At 34.7% G+C, this 26,275-nt stretch overlaps 1 protein-coding gene across 16 annotated transcripts in view; it reads left to right on the top strand.

Moving 5' to 3' along the window:
• C2CD5 (C2 calcium dependent domain containing 5) overlaps positions 1 to 26,275 on the top strand; it is a 131,290-nt gene that overhangs the window by 80,375 nt on the left and 24,640 nt on the right. For all 16 annotated transcript variants that reach the window (XM_074194270.1, XM_074194276.1, XM_074194277.1 and 13 more), the window contains 6 exons: positions 76 to 139; positions 1,800 to 1,861; positions 2,063 to 2,161; positions 5,047 to 5,136; positions 9,260 to 9,347; positions 12,200 to 12,286. In XM_074194270.1, the coding sequence (XP_074050371.1) occupies positions 76 to 139; positions 1,800 to 1,861; positions 2,063 to 2,161; positions 5,047 to 5,136; positions 9,260 to 9,347; positions 12,200 to 12,286 (490 nt within the window). The remainder of the gene's footprint in view (positions 1 to 75; positions 140 to 1,799; positions 1,862 to 2,062; positions 2,162 to 5,046; positions 5,137 to 9,259; positions 9,348 to 12,199; positions 12,287 to 26,275) is intronic.

Below are 26,275 nucleotides of genomic sequence, written 5' to 3' on the forward strand. Positions count from 1 at the left end.
TAAATTTTAAGTTTTTATTTTATACTTATTATATATTATTAGTTATTTTAACCTGATTTTATAAATTATTTTAAGATTGATGACACAGATGCCATGGAAGATGTACATTCTTTACTTACAGATGTTCCTCCACCTTCGGGTATAGTATAAAAACTTATTTTTGAATTTTAAACTATTTCCTAGTTTTTTATGCTTCATTTCATAGTACTTTTATTGATAAATTGATTTGAATAGATTAGATGACCTCTCAGGACCTATCTACTTCATCAGAATGACATAAGATTATGAAATGGAATGCTGAGTCAGCTCAGTCTTAGGCAGTTGGGCTAATGTAAATATTTATTTTCCATCTCTGAAAGAGTACATTAAGGAAGGTTTTTTTGTGTGTTCTTTAGCCCTTTGAGTTGAAAGTTTGGTCATATTGCTTAGTTTATTTTTTTTTTTTACCAGTCTTTCAAGTAAAATATTTAGAATCTGTTCTTTGTAAAGAATCTACAACAAGTATGTGCTGAACAAAGTTATTGCCAAGCCTTTTGCTAAGCTTTGGGGAAGAAACAGAAAAGGAATGTATGGTCCGGTTTTATAAAACTTAAGGAGTTTTACAAGGAAAATTTGAGGAATAGGGGCCTTAAGTGCTGTTTTCAAGTATTTGTAGGGTTGTCATATGGAAGAGGCAGTACCCTTGTTCTTCTTGGCTCCAGAGGGGAATGATGAGTGAAAGTTGCAGTTTTCAATTCAGCTAGGCATGATTTAAGTGCCAGTCACTGTGCTAGGGGTGGGCATGTGGAGAGGATGTTGAAAGCTCTTCAAGGAGCTTATATTATTCCATTGGGGAAAATAGCTCAGTAGGTGGAGGTGAGGAAATGCTTAATGTTAAGAGCTGAAGGGTCACCTCAAGGAGCTTTCAACATCCTCTCCACATGCCCACCCCTGAGTTTTTTTTAAGTTTTTTTTTGCAAGGCAATGGGGTTAAGTGACTTGTCCAAGGCCACACAGCTAGGTAATTATTTAGTGTCTGAGGTCGGATTTGAATTCAGGTCCTCCTGACTCCAGGGTCGGTGCTTATCCACTGTGCCACTTAGCTGCCCCCCCCCTTCAGCTGAGCTTTGAAAAGAATTAAAGATCCCAGGAGATGGAGGTCAGGAGGAAGAGTAGTCCTGTAGGGCACAGCCTGTGCAAAGAAATGGAAATGGGAAATAGGCCAGTTGGTGGAATGAGTAATAAACCTGGAACCACTGACTGGACCTAGATGATGATAAGTTTTCTATGTCAAATAGAGAGCTACGTATTTTGTCCTAGCAAGGAGAAGCAGCCACTGAGGACAATTGAGCAAGAGAGTGATATAATCAGACCTGTGCTTTTTAGGAATGTCAGTTTGGCAGCTGTGTGGAGAATGAATTAGAAAAGGAAGAAATAGTCTAGATAAGAGATAGTGAGGGCCATAACTAGGCATGGTTGTTTTATGATTGAAGAGAAAAGGATTTAGTTAAAATATATTGTGGAGGTAGAATCTACCTTGTTGAATATGGGAGGGGAAGGGAAAATGAAAAGTTACAGATGCTTCTGAGCTGGTGAACCTAGTGACTGTAAGACTGATTGGTCTCCCTCAACAGAAAAAAAGGAAGTTTTCAGGAAGATTGAGTAAAGACCAGTTTACTCCTATCTGACCTAGTATTTGAATCAGAGAATAAAAGTAATTATTTTAAATTCCCATTCTATATTTTCAAAATGTACTACATGAATGTAAGTGCAGTATATTTCATTTCTTATTCTGTTTCTTTTTGGGGGGCGGGGTTCAGGCTTTTATAGCTGCAATACAGAAATTATGCCAGGCATCAATAATTGGACATCTGAAATACAGGTAAAACTTTCACTTTCTTATTCTTGAATATAGGCCACTTGAATGATGTCAGTACACTGTCTTTATGCATTAAATATGAATAACATGAGTATCATTTTAAAATTTTCTTCTGTGTAGCATGCCATCAGTTGTTGCCATTTTATTTTTTTACAGGTTGTCCTAATATTTAAATTTAAACAAACTCTTAATTTTTCTATTTAGATGTTCACTTCAGTAAGAGTATCCAGATTAAGCAATATTAATTTGACAAATCAGACACTCAATAAGAATTTTAATGATCTCTGTGAAAACTTGCTCAAGGTAGGAAATTTTTTTTACTGATTATATCCCAGGCTCAGAGGTTTTAAGAGAGTTTCAGCTGAGGTTCAAAGGCTCAGTGACTTTCTAAATATCAGACAGGTTATAATTAAGAGATTTGAACCCAAGTCCTCTCACTCCACATCCTGTTCTAGATATGTAAAAACTATTAAATGGTATGGAACTGGAAAAACAAATGTTAAAGTTTCTCTGAATTGTTTGATATAATAATATGAAATAGTCTGAGAAAGATGAGTTGCATAGAAGTCAATTCAGCATATTTAGCCATTAATAAGAACAGATATTTTCATTCTGAGTTTGTGTAGAAAAGCAATGGAGAGACATATGTGCATGATCAGAAAAGGAGCTGAAATATTTATGATGGACAGTCTCTAAACTGCACTGTGAAATGTAATACTACAAATGAAAGACTTCCAAAATTTTGACTTTTAGTTTTGTAGAGGATATATAGGTGATCACATAGAATGAGCAAGCTTGGGTTGATTATGAGCTGCCTTGATGGAAGGAATGTTCAAATTAAACATTTCCAAAGTATTTTATTTTCTCTTTATAATCCTCTCCCCAACCTAGTAAGCTGGGTTGCATAGATACCATTATCCCTTCTTTATAGGAAACTGAGATACTGTGAAAATAAATGACTTGTCCATGGTCATATAACTAGTAGATATTTGAAGAGGTAGGATTTTTGAAGCCAGGGCTTTCCTGACACCCAAGTTGTTTAGTTTTTCTACTACTTCACAGTTTGTCTTATATAATGTTGATAAGTGGAAAAAAATATTAAGCAAGTTCTCTCTGCAATTCTGGGTGACTTACCAAGCTTAAATGTAAATAAGATTAGATCCTTGTTGTCATAGAGCTTTTGATTTTGTTGGGGGGCATATGATGCATACAATAGTAACTGAGTAAAAATTATACAAGTACATGAAGAAGGTACCAAAAAATAGCTTTGTGAGGTTTAAGGATAAGAAAGATCTTTATTTGCTTGGGGCATTAGGGAAAACTTCATGAGAGAAGTGACTTTTGAGTTGGACTTTAAAAGATAAAAAGAGCTATGGGGCATTAGGGAAGACTTCATGAGAAAAGTGACTTTTGAGTTGGACTTTAGAAGATAAAAAGAGCTAAACATTTGGAGTGAAAAATCTTGAAGAATGTATTACTGGTATGGGGAATAGTGTGACGTGGAGGTGGAGAAAAACCAAGGCATATTTATATAAGAGATAGCCATCAGTCTTATTTGATTGAGACTGAGAATGGAAAGGGGGTACTTTGAAATAAGAACAGAAAGGTAGAATGGAGCCAGATTGCTGAGATTGTAATTAAGATCCAAAGAGTTTGAACTTTGTTTCCAACAGAGAAATGATACAATCATATCAAGGAATGAGAAAACGTAACTTATAACTGTATGAAAAAAGAAAGAAGTCTGTTTAAACTGTTTTCATAATCCAGGTGACTGTTAATGAATCCCCAGGACAAATTGGAAACCAACAACTATATTATTATTTACACTTCATGGAGAAGCATAACTTGCAGAACATATCCTCTGCTCTGGTCAGACTACCATGTCTGGATTATTGTGTTCATTTCTGGGTATCATATTTTAAGAAAGACTTTGATAAATTAGAAGCCATGTTGATGGGGGACAACTAAGACAGTGAGAAGACTCAAGACTAATGTGAAAGAATTAAAAATGATTAGATGGGGAGAAGAAAATGGGGAAAATGATAGCTATCCTGAAGAGCTTTTATGTGAAAAGGAGGATTAAATTTATTCTCTTTGACCTCAGAGGAGTAATTAGAAGTTGTTTGGGGTCCTTGAATTTGTCTTTAAAAAATATTTTTAAAAACTGGTTTCACTTGTAATATTTTGTATTTTATTTTAAGCATTTAATTTCTTGATTCTGAAAAAGGTATGAGATATGATTATCAAATAGGTACATGCCACAAACAAGGAGAGGTCTTAGAGTCTGTGATTAGGTGATCTTGGGAAGTGAGTATGTATGTATGTCTAAGCAACAAATATAGATGTTAGTTTTTTTTTTAAAGCTTGTTAGTAAAGAGAAAAGCAGGTGAATGGAATAGAAGTATCAAGGGAATAATTTATTTTTGGAGATGGTAGACTCCATCCTATTTATAGGTAGATAGAAAGGAACCAATAGAGGGTAGAAATTAAAAGCTTGTGAAAAAGAAGGAATAATGCTAGAATACTTCCCTGTTAGTATGTAGGAAGGTTTGGGACCAAAAAGGTATGAGTGTTATGGAGTAAGGAAGATAAGATGAGAGATAGTCAAGAGTTAGGAAGTGAGTGGATGACAGGAATACTCAAAAGTCACAAGCAAATAGTCATAGTTATAATGGATACTTATAGGAGTAGATTCTTAACTTACTTAGATTGGGTTTTTGTATTGTCTTTTTTTTGTCTTAGTTTTTCCATCTGTAAAATTAGTGTATATACTAGGTGATCTTAAATCTTCTTTATGACTCAAAAAAATCGATTAAAGTATTATTTGGTTTTCAATTTTTACATTTAACTTAAATAATTCTGATGATAAAATCAAAATACTATACTTCATAATATAATGTAGAAATAGAATAATTAAAAATTTAAACTTTTAAACTCATAATAGATGTATGAATTTCTTCAGTTTTCACATTTTTAGTAGACTTATTGGCAAATTTATAAATATAGTGTGCTTTTAATTTTATCTTAGGCTAAAATTATTATTTTAAAAAGTGATATAGTAAAACTGAAATAGCTAGGGCCTAGTCTTTTAATTTTTCCACTTTCCAGAATAAAATATAAGATAAAGAAACACCTTTTACAGACTTGATAAAATAAAAAGTGATTGATTTTTTTTTTTTATTTGATAGAGCCTGTATTTTAAACTTCGTTCTATGATACCCTGCTGCCTTTGCCATGTCAATTTTACGGTATCTCTTCCTGAAGATGAATTAATTCAGGTAATTAATGTTCAGCAAATTTATTTAAATTAAATTTATTTATTAAAATAAAATACAAAGTAGTACAAGTGAATCAAGTGAATCAATTTTAAAAATATTTTTTAAAAACAAATTCAGGGACCTCAGGAATTCCATTTGGGCCATTTTATCTGTGTGGTAAATGGATATTGTTGTTTAGTTGTTCAGTTATGTGCAACTCTCTGTGATTGTATATGAGATTTTTTTGACAAAGATACTGGAGTGGTTTGCCATTTTCTCTTCCAAATATATAACTATATATGATCTTTTATCTTATGGTATAATATATTAGACATATGTGTATAATTAACTTTGACACCAGAATTCTTTGCTTCCTGTATTTTGTTGTTGTTCATGAATTGCCTTGGCCAAATAATATGTCCCTGAATAACTAGTATACCTTTTTTTTTGGCAAGGTAGTGGGGTTAAGTGACTTGCCCAAGGTCACACAGCTAGGTAATTATTAAGTGTCTTGAGGGCAGATTTGAACTCAGGTCCTCCTGACTCCAGGCTGGTGCTCTATCCACTGTGCCACCTAGCTGTCCCCCAGTATACCTATTTGCTTTAAGCAAATAAAAGTTTTTTAGCAACAGATTCAGTATGTCAATTTTGTGGGGTACTGGGTGGCATAGTGGTGAGAGTGCCAGACCTGGATCAGTAAGACTCTCCTTTTTGATTAAAATCTAGCCTCAGATACTTAATAGCTATATGACCTTGGGCAAATGCCTTAATCCTGTTTGCCTCAATTTCTCACCTGTAAAATGAACTGGAAAAGTAAATGGCAAAGTACTTCATTATCTCTGCCAAGTAAATATTAAATGGGGTCATGAAGAGTTGGACATGACATGGCTCAACAATAATAAAAATGTCAATTCTGCTGCAACTTGTAGTCTTTCTCACTTGATATATAACCCACCAAAACTTGTATTTTCCTAGTCTAGCTTTTAATAACCCACTGAGGGTCATCTCCAGAATTGTAGAATCTCTTTAAATCTTAAATATTTAAGAATCTTTTACAATATATCCATCAAGTAGCCATCCAGTCTTCTTTTTCTAGACCTTTATTATAGGAGAACTTAGACTATTCCACTTTTAGATATCTCCAGGGCCAAGAACAAGTCTAATCTTCTAATCTTTTACTTACTATGTAATAGTCTTTCATATGTTTGAAAATGACTATCATGTGTCCCCTAAGTCTTTTCTTTTCTAGTCTAAACATCTCTAGTTCTTTCAACAAATTCTCAAATTATGCTACCATTGAAACCTTTCATCAACTTCCTTGTCCACTAGTAGATACTATCCAACTTAATAATGTGCTTTATAAAATGTGGCACCTAAAACTTAATAATATTTGTCCTTCATTTTTGAAGAAGACCATGACATCAGGAAGGCAATGCCATGACAAGCACATGAATTGGATTTGAGTGAGGGGGTGCTGTACTAAGTTACCAGCCTCACTTTCTCCTCCAGAACCATCTGAGTCCAGTGGCTAGAGATGATTCAGGATGACTGGAGGTGGCCCTGGATGTGAGGCATTCAAAGTTAAGTGACTTTCCCAAGATCACAAGTGGCAAGTGTCTAAGACCAGATTCAAGCTCCTGTCCTCCTGAATCTGAGATCAGATTCGAACTCTTGAAACCAAGACCAGTGCTCTGTGCCACTTAGCTGCCCTACCTAGAACTTAACACAGTACTCTAGATATGCTCTGATCTAGACCAAGTTCTAGATAATATTTGTCTCTAAATTCAGCCGTAAGAAAGTTGCAGAGGTAGCCATCTACATTATTAGAGTTTTCTAAAACAAAACAAAACAAATTAAAAAAGCATTCAGAATCTGATGAACTGTACATTTGCTTTTTAAAAATTTCTCTTATGTATTTTCTTTCCTATCCCTTGATTTTCTTTCTTTTCCCTTAATCCTGATTCCTGATATTGAAAATGACTAATCTCCATGTTAAATACAAATGTGTATGTACAACATTCATCTGACTTTTCACCAATGAGGGCAGGGGGTGGGAAGGGAGGGTGGAAGGAAATTACATAACTTAAAATATGCATATGCATATGTGGATGAAAGTTGAAAAACTTTCATAATATGTATTTGGAAAACAAAAGATAATAGTTTCCTTTCTGGGAATTCCCTCTATTAGTGAAGTATCATTAGTCCCATCAGAAAAATAATGCAATCAAAGAGTACATTAGCTTTTTTGATCTTTTCTATCATAGTACATTTATTAAGCTTACTGTCTCCTAAAACTTTCAAAGTTTTTCAGAGAAGCTGCTGACTAGTCACAGCTCCCCCATCTTGTACTTTTGAAGTTGATTTTTTGAAATCCAGGTTGAGACTTGGATTTTTATTGTCATTGAATTTTACCTTAATAGTTTTGACCCAATTTTCTATCCTATTAAAATATTTTTATATTCTCACTCTTTAATCCAATGTTAGCTATCTTAATGTTTTCTGCAAACTTGAGAAGCATGTCACTGTGCGTTTTTCCATGTATTGTATTTTTCCATGTATAAGATGTACTCTTTTTTGAAAACTTTGGGGTCTAAAAATTGGAAGCATCTTATTCAATGGTTATAGGTATTTTTACTTGCATTTTCCACCTTTTTTTACTTGTTTTTGTGTTCATTATTGATTTTTTTACTAGCATTTCCCACTTTTTCATGCTTGTCTTTGTGCTCATTGTTTTGCATTTATTGCTGGTATATTAGGTTAAGTTTTGCTACCTTCTGCTCAGAAAGGTCTCAGAAAAGATTTTCATACAGTGTTGAATTCAAATTCAAAGTGATCCAGTTTGCAAAAGTGAATAGAAATTGTGCCCCCAAGGGATAGTCTTGGGATAGACCAGATTCCCCTTTCAATTCTTGTAGTCTCAGTTCCAAGCAATCTAACAAGACAGTTCTATAGTGGCATACCTTCCAGAACATCTCTTCCATTTTTTTATTGAAAAATTGGAACTGCTTTTCCATGATTTTGAGAAATCCTTTATTTTCCATGAGCTTTCATAAATTTCCAACACAGAACAATCATGGATTTTTTTTCCTGTCTTAGGACATAGTTTTATCGTTTTTCCTCACCAGAGATATTCAAGTTCAACTTTTATCAAGGGGGTCATTTTGGCTTTCACAATAACTCTTTTTTGTTTGTTTATTGTTTGCAAGGCAGTGGAGTTAAGTGACTTGCCCAAAGTCACAAAACTAAGTATTAAGTGTCTGAGGTTGTATTTGAACCCAGGTCTTCCTGCCTCCAGGACAGGTGTTCTATCCCCTGTGCCATTTAGCTGCCCCCACAATAGCTCTTTCTAGGTGAGTTTTATAGATATTGCAAAGTTTTTAACTCAAAAATTTTAAATGACTCCTTATCTATGGGATAAAATACAGATACTTCCATAGATTGCCTCCAGGCAATTATTCAGCATTATTTTTCACTACTTTTTTTTTTATTCATTCTGTATTCTAGGCAAAGAAGTGTACTTGTTTTTGTTCTGAGTGTCTCTTTCCTACATTCACATAGACTATCCATTATATCTGGAATATTTTTTGTGATTGTTAAGTTATGTCTGACTCTTTGTGACCTCAGGAGTGGTTTGCCATTTCTTTCTTCAGTTCATTTTATAGGTGAGGAACTTCAAGAACCATTAGTTACTTGCCCAGAGTCAAGTAGTAATAAGTGTTTAAGGCCAGGTTTGAGCTCATGAAGAAGAGTCTTCCTGATTGATTCTAAGCCAGTATTCTATTCACTGTCCTACCCACATGTCCTATCTGAATATTACTCATTCCAGTTTGTGGAAATTCTTCCTTCAAGGTACAATTAGAATACAACTTTCTGCAGGAAACATTTCATCATTTACCTTACAGAGAGTAATCTTGCCTCTAAAAACCCCCTTAAGACTTAAGCCAGGCTCACTTACATCTCATTTTTTCTCCTATTGCATTCTGTTTTGTATGGTAACTATTTGTATACTCATCTTTGATTTTGTGAACTCTAAAGTCAAGATCTATTTTTTATTTTCTTTGCTCCTGTATTAGCACTATTTTTCACTTAATAAGTGTTAATGTTTAATGAATTAATACTGACATTGATATTGCTCCCACTACAGGTCACAGTCACAGCAGTTGCAATAACATTTGACAAACATCAAGCAGTACAAACTACAAAAACTCATGTGGAAAAGTCATTACAAAGAGGTAAACATTTGAAGAATAAGAATTAATTAACTTTCAAGAAATGTGTTAGATTGTGATAAAATGAGAGGATAAATTCATGAAGTTCTAAGTATTCTACATATTCCTTTTTTAATTCACCCTCTAAATAGTTAACTGATAATTGTCTGTTCCACTGTTTTTCAGCAGTGATGTGGACAATTATTTATTTTAAAATGCAATTTAAATTTGCATTTAAAATGCAAAATGGGGGAATTTGACTGTAAGTGGATTTTGTTTGGGATAATCTTAAAATAGAAGGGTTAGAGACTTTATTTCATTAGTACAGGAGGTTTCCAGGTGAAGAATTATCTCCTTTTCTGCATCAATACATGGTTAGTGTGTGTCAGAGGCAGGACTGGAATTCAGGTCTTCTTGCCTTTGAAGTTGACTTCTGTTCACTATGCCATTCTGCCTCTTGATTTTAAAATGTTAAAAATAAACATTTTAAATATTTTTTAAAAGAAATTTAAAAATATACAACTTAATAGATAACATAAAGAATTTTGTAAAATCTACACTGAGGTATGTAACTAATTAACTGAATATGAGAACTAAATCAGTGCATTGAGAGTCCAAAATTATGGTAATATCAACCATGTCCTTAAATACTTGGACTACTTTAGGTAAATTTGAAAGAAATCAGAGTTACTAATAATTTACATACTCAAAATAAAAGGAAAAAAACCCTTTATTTTAACAAAATTTTATAATTTAGTCTACAGCAGTTTTACGTTTTTGTGATTGATTTGCACATGTATTAAAAATGTTGGTTGAAATTATCAGGAAAGAAACTAGGTAGTAAATAACAAAATAATGAAGTATTTTGTAGTGAAGATAAGTAATCACTTATAATTCCTCAGGTGGAATAGTTGGGAAAAGCAAATGGAAAACCTTTTAAAATAAACAAATAAATCCAAAAAGCCAAGGTCCCAACTTTGAAAATCTTAGCCAAGAGCACTATTACTACGGTATTTATTTAATAAATTTATTTCAATTTATTTTAGATTATCCTTAATAAATATCAGAATTCCCAGTTGCTTAATAATTAGTTTATTCCTCTTTTCATTCTCTGTTCCAGCCAGCTGACCTTGCTGTTCCTCACACAAAACACTCTATCTCCCTCACGTTTGCACAGGCTTTCCCTCATGCTTGGAATGTACTCCTTTCCCGAACTCTATCTTTGCAAATTCTTCATTTTTTTTGAAATAACTCAAGTACTGCCTTCAATGTGAACCTTTCCTGATCCCTCATCCCTCCAAATTGTAATGGTTCCTCCTTCCACATATTCTCTTGTACTTATCTTGTATGTGTTTTCATCTGTACTTTCAATCAGTCAGCTAGTATTTATTAAGTTCCTCCTGTGTCATAGGAGATGCAAAAAAGTCAAAGGAACTCACAGTATAATGATGGAAATAAGGTGCAAACAACTATATGCAAGGCAGGATGAGGATAAGCTTAGAAGGAAGGCACTGAGGTTAAGGAAGGACTGAGAGGCTTATTACAGAAGGGAAGACGAGAAATGAGATGTGAAGTAATCTCAGGAAGCTAGGAGATAGCAGTGAAGAGGGAGAAAGTTCCAGACAGCGGAAATAGCTAGAGAAAAACCTTGGTGTTAGGAGACAGAGAGCCTTGGGTAAGGAACACCAGGTTGGCCAGTATCACTAGATTGCAGAATACATGGGGGGTGGAAGTTAAGATTGAAGAAGACTGAAAAGGTGGAAGACTGAGTTAAGAAATTTTAAAGTCAGAAATGATTTTCTGTTTAATTTGGCATGTTGACATGATCAGATAGGAACTTTAGAAAGATCAATTTGACAACTGAATGGAGGATGACCAGAGGTGAGGAGTAATTTGAGGCAGTAGGGGCCCACTAGCAGGTTTGTACTAGTTCAGGCTTGAAGTGATGAAACTTTGCATCAGGATGGTAGAAGTATCAGAGCAAAGAAGGGGATGTGAAGAATTGAAGATTTTGGTTGGCTTTATTTTGTATATGAGTGCCTGAGAGGATGATGGTGTTCTCAAATATAATGGTGAAGTATTAGAAATATGTGTAGGGGTTTGGAGGAAAAATAATGAGTTAAATTTTGGACATAATGAGTTTAAAGTGTTCATTGGCCATCTAATTCAAGTTATCTAATAGTCATTTGGAGTTGTGATATTCTGGAAGTCAGTAGAGAGGTTAGGACTGGATGAATAGTCATCTAACACCATAAGTAGATGATAAGATCACCAAATAAAATAGTATAGAGGAAGAAGAGGTCCTAGGACAGAGTTTTGTGGGTCATCCATGTTTAGAAGATGTGACTTGGATGAAGATCCAGCAAAGGAAATTGAGAAAGAATTGTCAGAAAGGAAGGAGGGGGAACCTGGATTAATCAGTCTTTTGAAAACCTGAAGAGAATAGAGTTTCAAGAGAAGTGAGTGAATGATAGTGTCAAAGGCAGTGGAGAGATAAAAGGGAAAAAAATGAAGATTGAGGGAAAAGGCTAATTAAAATTTGATCTGGCAATTAGATCATCATAATGGCTTTGAAGAGAACATTAAAAGATGAGATCAAAAGTCTGACTGCAAAGAATTAAAAGGAAATAGAAACTCCTATTATAGATGGCCTTCTTAAGGAGTTCAGCACCCAAAAATAAGGTTAATTACAGGATGATGGATATTACCTTCCCTCATACCATGTAAGCTTCTTGAGGGCAAGGGCTGTTTTATTGTTCTTATTTTATATATTTTTATATCTGATTTTACATATAGCTGATATTTTATAAGCATGATGATTGATTGCTCACTAATAATACAGTATTAATAAGTAAAATACTTTTTTTTCCTTCAAGCCTCTACTGACAATGAAGAACTTCTACAGTTTCCACTGGAACTTTGCACAGATTCACTTGCTTCTCACCCTTTTTCATCAACTAAAGGTTGGTTAATAAAAATAATAGTAAAATTTATCCTTCAGTCCTTTCTACTTGCTTTCCTCATTTTAGATGAATTATATAATTCTGAGTTTAGAATAAAGTCATCAATTTTTATATTTGGTGTTTTTTTCAAATTCTTAAAAGCAAAAAAAGATAGACTCTATTCAGATTTCTCAAATGTATGGATTATAGTCTGTGAATCTAATTTTTAGTAATCTACTCCATACCACAGAAGTAGTTGCCATATTTCTTTCAGTCCTTGGATTCTCTAGCATAACCTTTCATGTCAAACTTCCTCTCCCTTGACAATTTTTTTCTGTAAAAACGAACCCCCTTATATTCTGAATATTTGGAGAAAGCAAAATTATTGTTTACTTTATTGTACCTATATAGCATGTTTAGTGATGGGGGACTGTATGCAAGGGGGAAAAGAATGATCATTGTTTTTCTGGTAACTGACTCTTGCAAATCTTGGCTACTAAATTTAATAGTATTAATGTATAAAAGTAAGTTTCCCAAGTACAAAATGATTATGACTTTGTAATGTCTACCTTCACTGTCAGTGATAGCCTATCAGTTTTTGGAATGAAATAAGAACATGAAAGATTCATAGAATTATTAAGTGGTTCATTTCCTAACATATACTCAGTAGAAAGGAGGAAAATATGTTAATGATCTAGCTTCTTTCAGAGATAAGGTTAATGCTGTTTTGTACAGTAGTTGGATCCAAATAAATTTGCTTTATTTAATAACAGAAATTTCTTATGTTTCTTGCTATTTATTTTAATTGCAATGCATTTGAAGAAATGTAATTTGAATTTTAAAGAACAACTAAATAATTTTTCTATGTAATTTATGAGACCTTGTTTCATATTTTGAAAGCTTAGAAATAAGATGCTTTCATTATATAAACAAATCAAAACTGATTTTGGACCTATTTTACATTTCCTTATTTTTTAAAGTGAGCAATTTAAACCTATGATTTTATTGGTATAGGGGATTCCTAATGTGTGAATGCCCTTGAGTTTTAAAGTTTTTCAATTCATTTATAATAGAAATATAATACACACACATATTTATATATGTAATCTCATAAAACTTAAGTGACTTTTCCATAGTCTCTTTGCCAGTATGTATCAGAGATAGGATTTGTATCAGAGACCACCTGACTCCTTCTGGCTCCCTATCCATTAACTGCTCTGCTTGTCTTTTTCTCTTCACTATTGTCTTGAAATATCTCTTTATATTATTATGACACATCTGTTAAACACGATCAATGGATTCTTTCAATGGTTATTTTACCCTCTGATTCTAAGAATATTAGGGCAATTTTCTTTGATGATTTCTTCAAAGATGTTGTACAGACTCTTTTTGATCATGGCTTTCAGATAGTACAATAATTCTTAAATTTTCTCCTGGATCTATTTTTCAGGTCAGTTGTTTTATCATTGAGATATTTTACACATTTTTGTATTTTTCATTTTTTAAATTTTGTTTTACTGATTCTTGGTGTCTCATAGAGTCATTAGTCTCCATTAACTCAACCTTTTCCTTGAGGAATTACATTATTCCTTTTAGCTTTTGCATACCCTTTTCCATTTGATACATTTTATTTGTCATTTTTGCTTCCTTTGGCAAAATGTTGATTTTTCTCTTTCATTTCTTTTCCCAATTTTTCTATTTGATTTTTAAAATCCTGTTTGAGCTCTTCCAAGAAGTCTTTTTTGGACTGGAGACCAATTCATATTCTCTCCTTTAGCATCACCTGTAGTGCTTTTTCTGCCACCTTCTTTTGAGAAGGCGTTTTGCCCATCCTTATCTCACAGGTAACTTTTTATAGACTGTGCTTTTTTCTGACCTTTCTTACTCCTTTTGAATTTTGTTACTTTGCACTATCCCAAAGTTATTATATTGGGGGAGGGACTGGCTCACTGGCCTGGGACTGTCTGCATTGGAAACACTAATGGCTTGCTCTCTGGACAGTCTGGGAACACCAGCAGTCCATTCTGGGCCGTTTGTGTTGGGAATGCGTGGAACTTTCTCTCTGGGAGATCTGTGTCTGATCACCAGTAGCTTGCTCCCTGGCATAGGCCTTCTGGGTTGGGAACTCTTAAGGGCTAGACCATTCAGTACAGTCACACTGGTCAGTGGGATTCTGGGGCACCTGTTTTGGGAGTTTTTCCAACTGACCTGCCAAGCCTGAACTCCAAGATCCTTCACTGCAGATCTCTTTCCATCACCTTTGGGTTGATTTTCTGCTCCCTGCCCTGGGTTCACTCACGTTCTCTTTCCCTCACCCCCTAGACAGATCATACTGGAAGTTGCTCCACTCTGTTTTTGTGGGTTCTGTCACTCTTAAACTCTTTTTAATGTTGTTTTGGAAGGAAACCTTGAAGAGCTTAAGAGAATTCCTGCATTCTATTTGCCATCTCAACTCCACCTCCCCTCGCCTGCCCCCCCCCCCCCCTTAACCTGAAAAAAAATTTAAGCTTCTACTTCCAAGGTATAAACAAATATACAAGCATTTTAGCTTGGTTCCTGTAGAGAGTAATTTGGTTCCAAATCTAAAAACTGTCTTGCTTTGGAGTTCCAGGGTCAGTTGTCTTGACTCCTCAGGCCTTCCCCACTGAGCAAGCTGACTGCCCCATTTTGCCTGCAGTTCTGTCTGCAAAGCCTACATGTCCCCTCCTAGTTGGGATTCACCCCTGGCATCCAAAATTGAGAACAAAACAAGACAAACACCCATAGTTATGGGGTCCAGAAGGAGAGCAGACCAAAAAAGGGTACCTTCCCCATGCCCTTCAGAATGGCCAACTGAACTGAGATCTTAACTCTCAGGAAGGTTACAACAGGAAAAAGAGCAGCTGTGTGGTTTCTGAGATCATTTCCATTTCTGACATACTTATTCTCATGTAGATGCATTTTTATTTTAATAAATTAATAAATTAAGAGTCCATTTCCTACCATTCTTTTTGTCAGATCTAATTATTTGAGCTATTTTCTCATGATGTGGCTATTGAGTAAATCAGTTTTTTTTTAAATTCTAGAATTAAGAGAAAATTTGTCTTATGTAAAAGAAACCCACTAATTTATTATTTTTCTTTCTCTTTTATGTTTTGACCCAGTTCAATATTTTGCAAAAATATCTAATAAGGTTGTAGAGAAAGTAAGTTTATAAGGCTGTGAGAACAGTATTATTAGTAGTTTATCAGAGTTTCAGATGATAAAAAAACTAGGCAGCCTAAACCAACATGTTGGAAGACAGCTCCAAAAAATTTTTTTTTAGGGTTGTTGTTTTTTTTTTTTTTTTGCAAGGCAAATGGGGTTATGTGGTTTGCCCAAGGCCACACAGCTAGGTGTTTGAGACCGGATTTGAACCCAGGTACTCCTGACTCTAGGTCCGGTACTTTATCCACTGCGCCACCTAGCCACCCCCAAAAAGATCTTGATAGGCTAGAATGTTGTGCAGAATTCAGTAAGAGGAAATTTAATGGGAATAAATGTAAAATCATACATTTGAGGTAAAGAAAATGTACTTCACAAAAAAGATGATGAGATAGATAAAACTGAATTGTAGTTTATCCAGAAAAGGTCTGGAGATTTTAGTGGTAAGATTATTCTGAGTTATTTGGTGGCAGAATGTGCAAGTCAGTCATATCCTTTAACCCTTGTGCCTTTTTGAAGATCTTGTTGAACATCTTGGATGGGAGCAATTTTAAGTTATCTCTTTATATAGTTGGCCCACTTTGCAGTGCTTTTATAAATTCTAACAAGTAGTATTTTCAAAAAATTCAAAGTGTGGAAAATTGGAATTTTTTTTTAAATGAAAAGATCAAGAGAGAATGAAATAGCCTATGAGAGATAACCATCAGGAAGAGGAAGTTAAAAATATAGATCTTGTTATTTAAGGGACTTCAAATTATCCACTATAAGCAAAAAATAAATTTAGGCTGTTAATTTTAAAATAGAATTAAGAATTTGGTTTTTACTTTCTTATCTAAAATTATAGATATTTGATTAAGTTTTCCCCCGTTATTGAAGTAAAGTACAGTTTCACATAGCCATAGACAGCTAATCTTGACATTCTCTATTATTACATCAATACTTTTACCTTTTTTATTTGGAGATGTCTTCTTTGATCTTTTTTGTTTATTGAAAATTGGTCTGTCATATCAAAGCAAGGATTATTAATTTATACTAATTGACTATAAAAAAGAATCACAGGCATGAATTATTTATCCTTATTAATTTTTTCCTTTCTAATTCTCTTATGGAAAGGATGGACAGACTCAACCAGTGCCAGGCCCTTTACTGAGCACAAGGGCGGAATGAGATGGTTCTCACCTTTGAGGATTTAAGTGGAGATACCATATAGAAAGATGTAATTGGTTGTGCTTTGTATTTTGTGCAGGCATCTCTGTACAGGTTGTATGGACATCTTTATAGACTCATAGATAAGGGTATGCAGAAATATAGATGTCTATAATAACACACACATATATGCATATATATATATATATATATATATAGAGAGAGAGAGAGAGAGAGAGAGAGAGAGAGAGAGAGAGCAGGTATTTTAGGGTATCAATAAAGAGGGGGCAAAAACTTTTACCAATCAAATAGCTATAATTATTACTTGAGGTTGGATCATAAAATGCTTCACATAGAAGATGGGTGTGTAAACTGTAGTTAAAATGCAGTTGATTAAGGGTAAATAGGGATGCTATGAAGTAGAGGTGAAAAGATGTACCTCACAAGCATAGGAAACAACTAGCCCAAAAGCTTGGGGATGGGAACAGGAGGGCTGTTAATGACAGGGAGGGAGAGGGGAGAGCACCCCTTTTCTGTGCAGAACGGGAATGAACAGTGTCTACAGAATCTGGAGAGGCAGACTAGAGCCAAAAGTGGGAAAGTGACCATAGATAGAGATGTTTATTGGTCACTGGAATTTGGAGTGGAGTGATCCTGTCATGTCTAAATATTAGGAAGACCCTTGTGACATGTGCAAGGGAAGAAAACTGTTCAGTGATCTAAGATGAAATGAGGGTCTGACCTCTAGTGGTATCTGTATGAGCAGATGGGAGAACATGGGAGTGAGATATCTAGTGGAAGGAGAAATAATGAGATGGGCAAACTGAGAGACAAGAAAGAGTGAGGAGAGGGGAGGGTTACTGCAATGTCACAAACTGGGGGGATTCACAAAATAATAATCAATGAGATCATAGCTCTGCTTGAATATTGAATATCTTTTGATATTCTTAAGATTTCAAAATACTAATTAGTTAATTTCATGATTATATATTGAGTTTGATATAATTTTGCTAACTGAGAAGATTTTTTTTTTAGTAATTAAATGATGAAAATTTCTGAACTAGAATTTTTTTCTGGGTAATTCTTTTTCTTTTTTTTTTTTTGGTTTATTTATTTTATACTATTACAATAATCTTGTGGGAGAGTAAATATAACTCTCTTCCCCCCCCCCCCCCAGAAAGATGAGAAATCTCAAGAATAGTGGGAGAGGGGAAAAAAAAGTATAGTTCAGTATGTTCAGATTCCACTGGCTCTGTTTCAGGGATGAATTGCCTTCTTTATCTAAGTACACCAGAGAAGTTGCTTCAATATTTTTCCCACAGTTGCTATTGCTACCTGTATTTCCCTCCACTCTATTCCTCCCTACTCTCATTTATTCTATTCTCTTTCCTTTCACCCTTCAGAAGTGGGTTGTGGCAGAGTACCCTCTCCCATGATCTTCCCCCCATCTGTTCCCCCCACTTCCCTTTCCCCCTTCCCTCCCCCTGCCCCTTTATCCCATCCCTTTCCTCACATTTTTCTCTAGGGTGAGATAGATTTCTATACCCTATCAAGTGTATATGTTATTTCCTCTCAGCCATTTCTGATGACAATGAAGGCTTACTCATTCCCCTTAGCCTTCCTCCATTCCAATCCATTGTAAAAGCTTTTCTTGACTCTTTTGTGAAATAGCTTAGCTCCTCTTCCTCTCCTTTCTCTTCCTCCCAGTACTTTCCTTTATCACTCATTGATTCCATCTTTTTACTATATTATACCATTATCTTTAGTTCCTTCTAATTGCTCTTATAAATGAGAATATTCATATGAATTATCAGTATCTTCTTCCCATACAGGAATACAAACAATTCAGCATCATTAAGTTCCTCATAATTAACCCTTTCCACCCTCACTATGGTTCACCTGAGTCCTCTACTTGGAGAGCAAATTTTCTGTTAAGCTCTGGTTGTTTCAATAGAAAGTTTGAAAGTCCCTTGTTTCATTGAAAGTTCATCTTTTCCCCAGAAAGAGGGTGTTCAGTTTTGCTGGGTAGTTGATTCTCAGTTGTAAACCAGAATCTTTTGCCTTGCACAATGTTGTATTCCAAACCCTACAAGCCCTTAATGTAGATGCTGCCAGATCCTGACTATAGAGCCATTGGAGTTGAATCACTTGTTTTTGGCAGCTTTTAGTATTTTCTCTTCCACTTGGGAGTTTTGGAGTTTGGCTTTAATGTTCCTGGAAGTTTTTATTTTGGGATCTCTTTCAGGAGGTAACCAGTGAATTCCCTCGATTTCTATTTCATCCTTTGCTTCTAGGATCTCAGGGCAATGCTGTGTTATTTCTTGAAAAATGAAGTCAAGGCTCTTTTCCCTGTTGTGACTTTCAGGTAGCCCCCAAACTTTAAAATTCTTTCTCCTGGAACTGTTTTCAAGGTCAGTTGTATTTCCAATGAGATATTTCATATCTTCTAATTTTTGTTTTTTATTTTTTGTCTAGTTTTATTTCTTCCTGATCTCTCACAAAGTCATCAGCTTCCTTTACATTTGAAGGAGTTATTTTCTTCAGAGAGCTTTTTTTAATCTTTTTCCAGCTAGTCAATGATGCTTTTTTAAGGCATTGTCCTCCTTTGCCTTCTGTGTCACTTTTTCCATTTGACCTAAACTTTTTTGTAAGGCAAATGGGGTTAAGTGGCTTGCCCAAGGCCACATAGCTAGGTAATTATTAAGCGTTAAGCATCTGAGACCAGATTTGAACCCAGGTACTCCTGATTTCAGGGCCAGTGCTTTATCCACTACGCCACCTAGCTGCCCCCTAAACTGGTTTTTAATGTTATTTTCTTCAGATTTTTTTGTATTTATTTCACCAAGCTGCTAATTTGGTTTTCATGATTTATCTGCATTGCTCTCATTTCTCCTCCCAATTTTTCCTTCCATAATTGCTTTTCAAAGTCTTCTTTGAGCTCATCCATAGCCTGAGCCCATTTTCTATTTCTCTTTGGAGCTTTTGGATACAGAAACTTCGACTTTTTCATCTTCTGAGTATGTACTTTTGTCTTTCATGGGACCAAAATAATTTTCTTTCGTCAGATTCTTCTTTTTCTGTTGTGCTCGTTTCCTCAGCCTATGACTGATTTACCACACTTCCAAGGCTTTAGGGAGTTTTGGGTACAACCCACAGGGACCTTAATTCCTCCAAGGTCTTATGAGAGGCTCTGATTGCTTTCTTTTTTTTTCCCAAGGGAAATGGGGGTTAAGTGGCTTGCCCAAGGCCACACAGCTAGGTAATTATTATTAAGTGTCTGAGGTTGGATTTGAACCCAGGTACTCCTTACTCTGCAAGGCTGGTGTTCTATCCACTGCGCCACCTAGCCACCCCTTCTGACTGCTTTCTTGCCTTGTTTAGGCCCTCCCCTCTGCCCTGGAGCTGTGAGGAGGGTCCCTGCTCAGCTATGGTGGTATGGGGGCCCAGACTGTAGCCTGGATCTGAGTCTGGGCAAACAGCTGAGTCCTGCTCCATAAAGAGCAGAGAAACCTCTGCAGTCTCCCCTAATCCCCTTACTATCTGTGAGCTGAGAACTCTTGAAGTGCTGGGTGGCTCTACCGATTCCTGCTGCAGGTTCTTATCTCAGGGCTGCTATGAGGCTGGTGCTCCACTCTGGTGCTGCAGAGTTCTCTCACCACCCCTTCCAGCTGTCTCCGGTGATCCCTAAGCCAAGAGGTCTGTAAACCATTCCCTCTGCCATGGACCCAGGCGCCTGGCCTGATTGTTCTGGGGTTTTTCCCCAACTCCTTTCCCAGACCTTTCCTGCAGAAGTTCTGAGTTGTCTTGGACTGAGAAATTGAATCGCTCATTCTTTCTGTGGGTTCTGCCCCTCTAAATTTTGACTAGTGTCATAATTTTAAGGCTTTTTGAAGTTTTTTGGGGAATGAGTTTCCCAGAAATTCCTGCCTTCACGCCAACATCTTGGCACCGTCCCCAGAATTATTTTTTTAAAGGATTTTGTCATGTGTGGGACAGCCCTGTTCTTTCTTAAATACTTTGAAGAACATAGATTGATTAATTCATTGTCAGAATTATTTATATCATTATAGTGTTAGATTACTCATCCTGATAACCTCGAAAAGATGGGTCAAATAAAAGTATATTGTTAAATATCACTGGAACCATAGGATCATAGATTTAGAGCTTGAAGGCTTTCAACAGCCAAGTCCAGTGGTGTCAAACTCAGGGCAAAACTTCTAAGTACAGCCAAACGAGATTAAAATGTAAATGGGAAATATTTAACAAAGTAAATAAAGACACATTACAGCTGGATTTTGGAGGAATGGTTTCCCATTTGAATTTGACACCACTGGTATAGATTATAATGCCCACCTTTTAAAGATGAGAAAACTGATTCCTAGAAAGTTGATTTCCCCAAAGTAGTTATGAAATTATATTTTAATATAGTCCCTTTTGATTCCAGAGTCAATAGATTTTTCCAGTATTCTAAGAGATATTTTTTCATAAGTTAAAAGTCAAAATTAATTTTTTAGGGGTAGCTAGGTGGCGCAGTGGATAGAGCACCAGCTCTGGAGTCAGGAGTAGCTGAGTTCAAATCCGGCCTCAGACACTTAATAATGACCTAGCTGTGTGACCTTGGGCAAGCCACTTAACCCCATTTACCTTGCAAAAGCCTAAAAAAACAAAAGTTAATTTTTTAATATTCAACTTATAAAAAAGGTTTAAAAGTTTTATATGTTTATATGTATGTGTGTATGTGTGTGTGTACACACACACACACACAAACTTACATACATATATTACTTACAAATATAATCCATGAGAGATATGTTGATTGAACTTAAGACTTTGAGGGCTTGATGAGTTTTTAACCTGTATTAGAAGCTTCTAGTAATTCTAGGCAAATGTGTACTGATCCCATACTATTTTGATCTCATTTGAGTCCTTGACCAACTGAATACTTGGTATTCAATTTTAAATCAAAAATTGTTTTAAAACTTTTTCTTTTGTATTTTTTCAATTATATGTAAAGATAATTTTTGACAGTGCTTTTTTCATAATTTTTTTATTTTTATTTTTTATTGAAGATTTTATTTATTTTGAGTTTTACAATTTTTCCCCTAATCTTAGTTCCCTCAACCTACCTTTCATAATTTTTCATGAAGTTTTGAGTTTCAAATTTATTCCTCCCCTAAGAGTAAGAAATTTGAAAAAGGTTATATATGTGCAATCATGTAAAACATTTTCTTATTAGTCATATAATAGTCATAGAAGAAAAGGGGGGGGAAAAATGAAAAAAAGAAGTCACACACCAAAAAAAAGTGTCAGTAGTATACTGTGATCTGCATTAGACTCCCATCAATTCTTTCTCTAGATATGGATAGAATTTTCCATCATGAGTCTTTTGGAATTGTCTTGGATTATTGTATTGCTGAGAAAAGCTAAGTCTTTCATAGTGTTTCATGATGTTATTCTGCTCACTTAACTTTTTTCAGCTTCCTTTTTTAGGTTGTTTTTTTTTTTGCAAGGCAAATGGGGTTAAGTGGCTTGCCCAAGGCCACACAGCTAGGTAATTATTAAGTGTCTGAGACCAGATTTGAACCCAGGTACTCCAGACTCCAGGGCCAGTGCTTTATCCACTACACCACCTAGCCGCCCCCCCCCCCCCCCCGCTTCCTTTTTTAAAATGCAATTATATGAAACTGATGATAATTATTTAAAAGGATTTGTAAACTATTGAGCTAGGACAATATATTTTCATTTATAGGTACTTAAAGCTGCAGGTTTAGAAAAGTACTGTTAGTTATCATGGTAGCTATGGAAAATGTCTCATTGAGAAGATCGTTGCTTTTGTGCAAAAAGTCATTTTGTATCACCCCGTTAGGTTGATTTATACCTTCTCTCAGTTGTACTATGTAATTTGAATAGTATTATAACCCCCTCATTTTATCTTTGTTTCTATAATAAGCCATTTTTATTTTTCCAAAACTGTTTTTAAAAGGTAGTTTAGGTTAAATAAAATGCTAAACTAATTATTGCATTTATGTAAGTGTTCTGAAGCTGCCAAGTGGAAATATAAATAGATGTGAGACAACAGAATTAGCTTTAACCTTTTCATGCTAATTAATGGGTTCTTTGTCTTCACAAGTTTAAATGGTTTTTTATCCTGGTTTGTTTTGTATATAAACAATCTAGAGCCTACTTTTACTTGCTACTTTTTCTTCCTCTTTACTATTACTAGAGGGCAACAATTATAGTGATTGAAAACTCACTGTCTAAAAGAAGACAGATTGTGTAGAAGGGAAGATAAAAAGAGGAAATAAAGAAATGAATTTGAGAGGGGGATGAATAAGGAGAAAAGGCAAGATGATATTGAATCTAATGAGTCTCAAGCAAATCTCTTTCATTTAACACAGAGGCTTAACTGTTTTTGTGTTTTGGCTATCTGGTGAAGCCTGTGAACCCAATCCCAGAATAATATTTTAAATTCATAAAAATAAAAGGGAAAAACAACTATATTTGAACTACAGTCATCAAAATATTTTTTTAAAGGTCACAGGTCCTCCTAAGAACTCCTAATTAAAATGAAAGAGAATAAATACATAGATAAAAATGTAGGAGAGAAGAGATGGGTATAACTTGAAAAGGAAGGGGAAAAAAGAAGGAAGAGATACAATAGGTAGAAAGAATTGGACAATAGGAAAACTGGAAGCTGAGACAGCTATAGGAATTTAAAAAAGAAACAAACAGAAAGAAGGAAGCAGAGATGAAGAACATTATATGCCTCAAATAAAGGAGCTAAAATAATCACTTTGAAATAGACTGATTACAGTAATCACAGTTATAGTAGGTATTCACAGAATTAAAGGTTAGAGAACTAAGATCATTTTTAGTCAAACCTCTCATTTTATATAAAGGAAACTGAGGTCTAGAGAGGTAAAATGATGTGCTTAAGAGCACACTACAAGTAGATGGCAGAACTCTTGTTATCTTCTTATCCAGGTTTTCTAACTCCAGATTCTTAATAAATTAGATTTACTTTTCTTTCATCAGTTATGCACATGGAACCTAACCTATCCAATCTTTCTTCTCCTTAGTAGCCTAGAACTATGACATAGCTATTCCTTCAATGTCATAAAGATCTGATTATTCATTTATTAAATTATCAGCATATATATTTATTGAGAACCTATATATGTTTGTACATATGTGAAACATGTAATATAGATGCACAACTTATTAAAGCAAAGCTTAAGCATTTAAATCAGGAAATTCTGTATTAATAGAAAAACTAAGAAAGAAATGGAGTCTCAAATTGCATCTTGGTAATTGATACTATCCATTGTTTAAAGAAGCATAGAGTATGAATTATATAACCTTGGGTCTAGATATGTTTCAATTTGTTAAAAAAAAAACCTTCATAATATGTAGAAAACAACAACTTTATCAATTTCCATGTAGATAGCAATTTTCTAAATTAGGCAGGCAGTTACTCAAATGAATCTGTGACTTCCTCAATGTGGAGGATTGTGCATGCTTGCCCATTTTGTTGGATTCTTGGTTATATCCTCCTTCATATTGACCAGAGGAGATCAAATCTTTGTTGAATTATTTAAAAGAAAGGTAATTCATCAGTATTTTTTACAAAAAATGTGATTCATTAAATTTTTGTTGCTATAAAATTTCAATTAGCAAAAAAACCAGTAGAACAAAATATTAACAAAATTGTATCAAACAATAATTTAATCATGGGATAGGATAAATAGGTAGCATTTGTACAGCATTTTAATGTTTGAAAAACTTTTTGTAGTGACAGCTAAGGTGGTGCAGTGGCTGGAAAACTGACCCCAGTGTCAAGAGGACCTGAGTTCAAATTTGATCTCAGATAGTTGATACTTATAGCTGTGTGACCTTGATCAAATCACTTAACTCCATTGCCCCATAAAAAGAAAAAAAGAAAAACTTTTAGTCATTATTTTACTTGATCCTCACAAAACTCATTATAGTAAGTGCTAGTATTATTCTTATTTTATAGCTGGGGAAATTGAGGTTCTGAGAAGTTAAGTGACTTCTCCATCACTAGCAAGTAATTCAAACAAGATTTGAACCTGTCTTCTTGGTTCCTAGTCCAATGCTCATTCTATTATACCACACTAAAACTATACTCATAAACCATAAATTTAGGAAAGTCTTGAGGTCTCAAGCTTACAAGCATTGGAACATATTTGGGTTTTTTAATTGAAGGAACCTGATTTTGCCAGATTTTCCCATTTGTTGTTCTTATTTTTTTACTCACTAAATGATTCAGTTTGGTTGTGTTTCATCACAGAAAGATAAAAAATGAAGATTAGATGATAAAACAAGTTCTGTTGGTCTTATTAGCCTTGTTGGGATCTGATATTGGGAATCAGAGATTCCTTGCTGTTTTTGTCTTATACCCTTATTATTGTAGACTTAAAGCCCTCTATCTACCTTATCACACTTGTTCTCTTCATTAAACATCATCCATTATCATCATTCATTTTACTCATTGGATTGCTCCTCTAATTGCATGTCATAATCTATATATTAGGAATTCTTAAATTCTTTTTTTCCATGTGAACTGGCAAGGCAATCTCTGGATGGCATTAATTTTTATTTAAGAGGCTTTGCAGGGGGCGGCTAGGTGGCATAGTGGATAAAAGCACCGGCCCTGGAGTCAGGATTACCTGGGTTCAAATCCTGTCTTGGACACTTAATAATTACCTAGCTGTGTGGCCTTGGGCAAGCCGCTTAACCCCATTTGCCTTGCAAAAACCTAAAAAAAAAAAAAGGCTTTGCAGTATTCTTAGATTGTCAGTATAATCTTATCTTTTTTTTGTTTGATTTTTAAAGGAGAGTTTGTAAGCCTTCACTAACCCTTTCTTTTTCTTTGATTTAAACTATGCATAGGACATTTTTCATTATCTTGGTAAATACCTATGGTGAGTGTATATGTTCTTGTTTTATAACTCATTTTTATATTAATAATCAGAATTATTGAACAGTTATCTCTTTGCATTTGCTTCAATCAAGGTATCATGTGTGATTTATTTTATTTTTTTTTTTTGTGGGGCACTGGGGTTAATTTATGCCCAAGGTCACACAACTATACATAGGGCCAAATTTGAACTCGGGTCCTTGTGACTATAGGGCCAGTGCTCTCTGTCCGTTGAACCACCTAGCTGTCCTAGTCATGTGTGATTTTTAACATATTTATGAGATATTTTGTGGGTTGTAATGACAATACTTTGTTCTAACAAATCAAATACTTTTTGTTTGTTTTTTGTTTTTACAAGGCAGTGGTGTTAAGTGACTTGCCCCAGTTTACACAGCTAAATGTATATTAAGTATCTGAGACCAGATTTGAACTCAGGACCTCCTGACTCCAGGGCTCATGCTCCCCAAATCAAATACTTTTGAAAAAAACCCAGTCATCTTATAGAATCTTATATTTTCTGTATACCTTGTCAAATTCTGAAGATCTGTTAAATTAATCTCTCAGGGTTGTTGTAAGGATCAAATGATATAATATCAACAATGCTTTGCTAGCTGTATGTTACTGTTACTATTGCAAAAGCCTGCCTGCTCCTTCTTCACCCTTGATTTTATAAAGATGAGAAAAAAGAAGCATTTGGACTTTGCCTTGATGTCTTCTCATTTATTTCCCCCTGCCCTTTT

The sequence above is a fragment of the Macrotis lagotis genome, chromosome 7 (assembly GCF_037893015.1).
Source record: "Macrotis lagotis isolate mMagLag1 chromosome 7, bilby.v1.9.chrom.fasta, whole genome shotgun sequence".
In the NCBI taxonomy this organism is placed as follows: domain Eukaryota; kingdom Metazoa; phylum Chordata; class Mammalia; order Peramelemorphia; family Peramelidae; genus Macrotis; species Macrotis lagotis.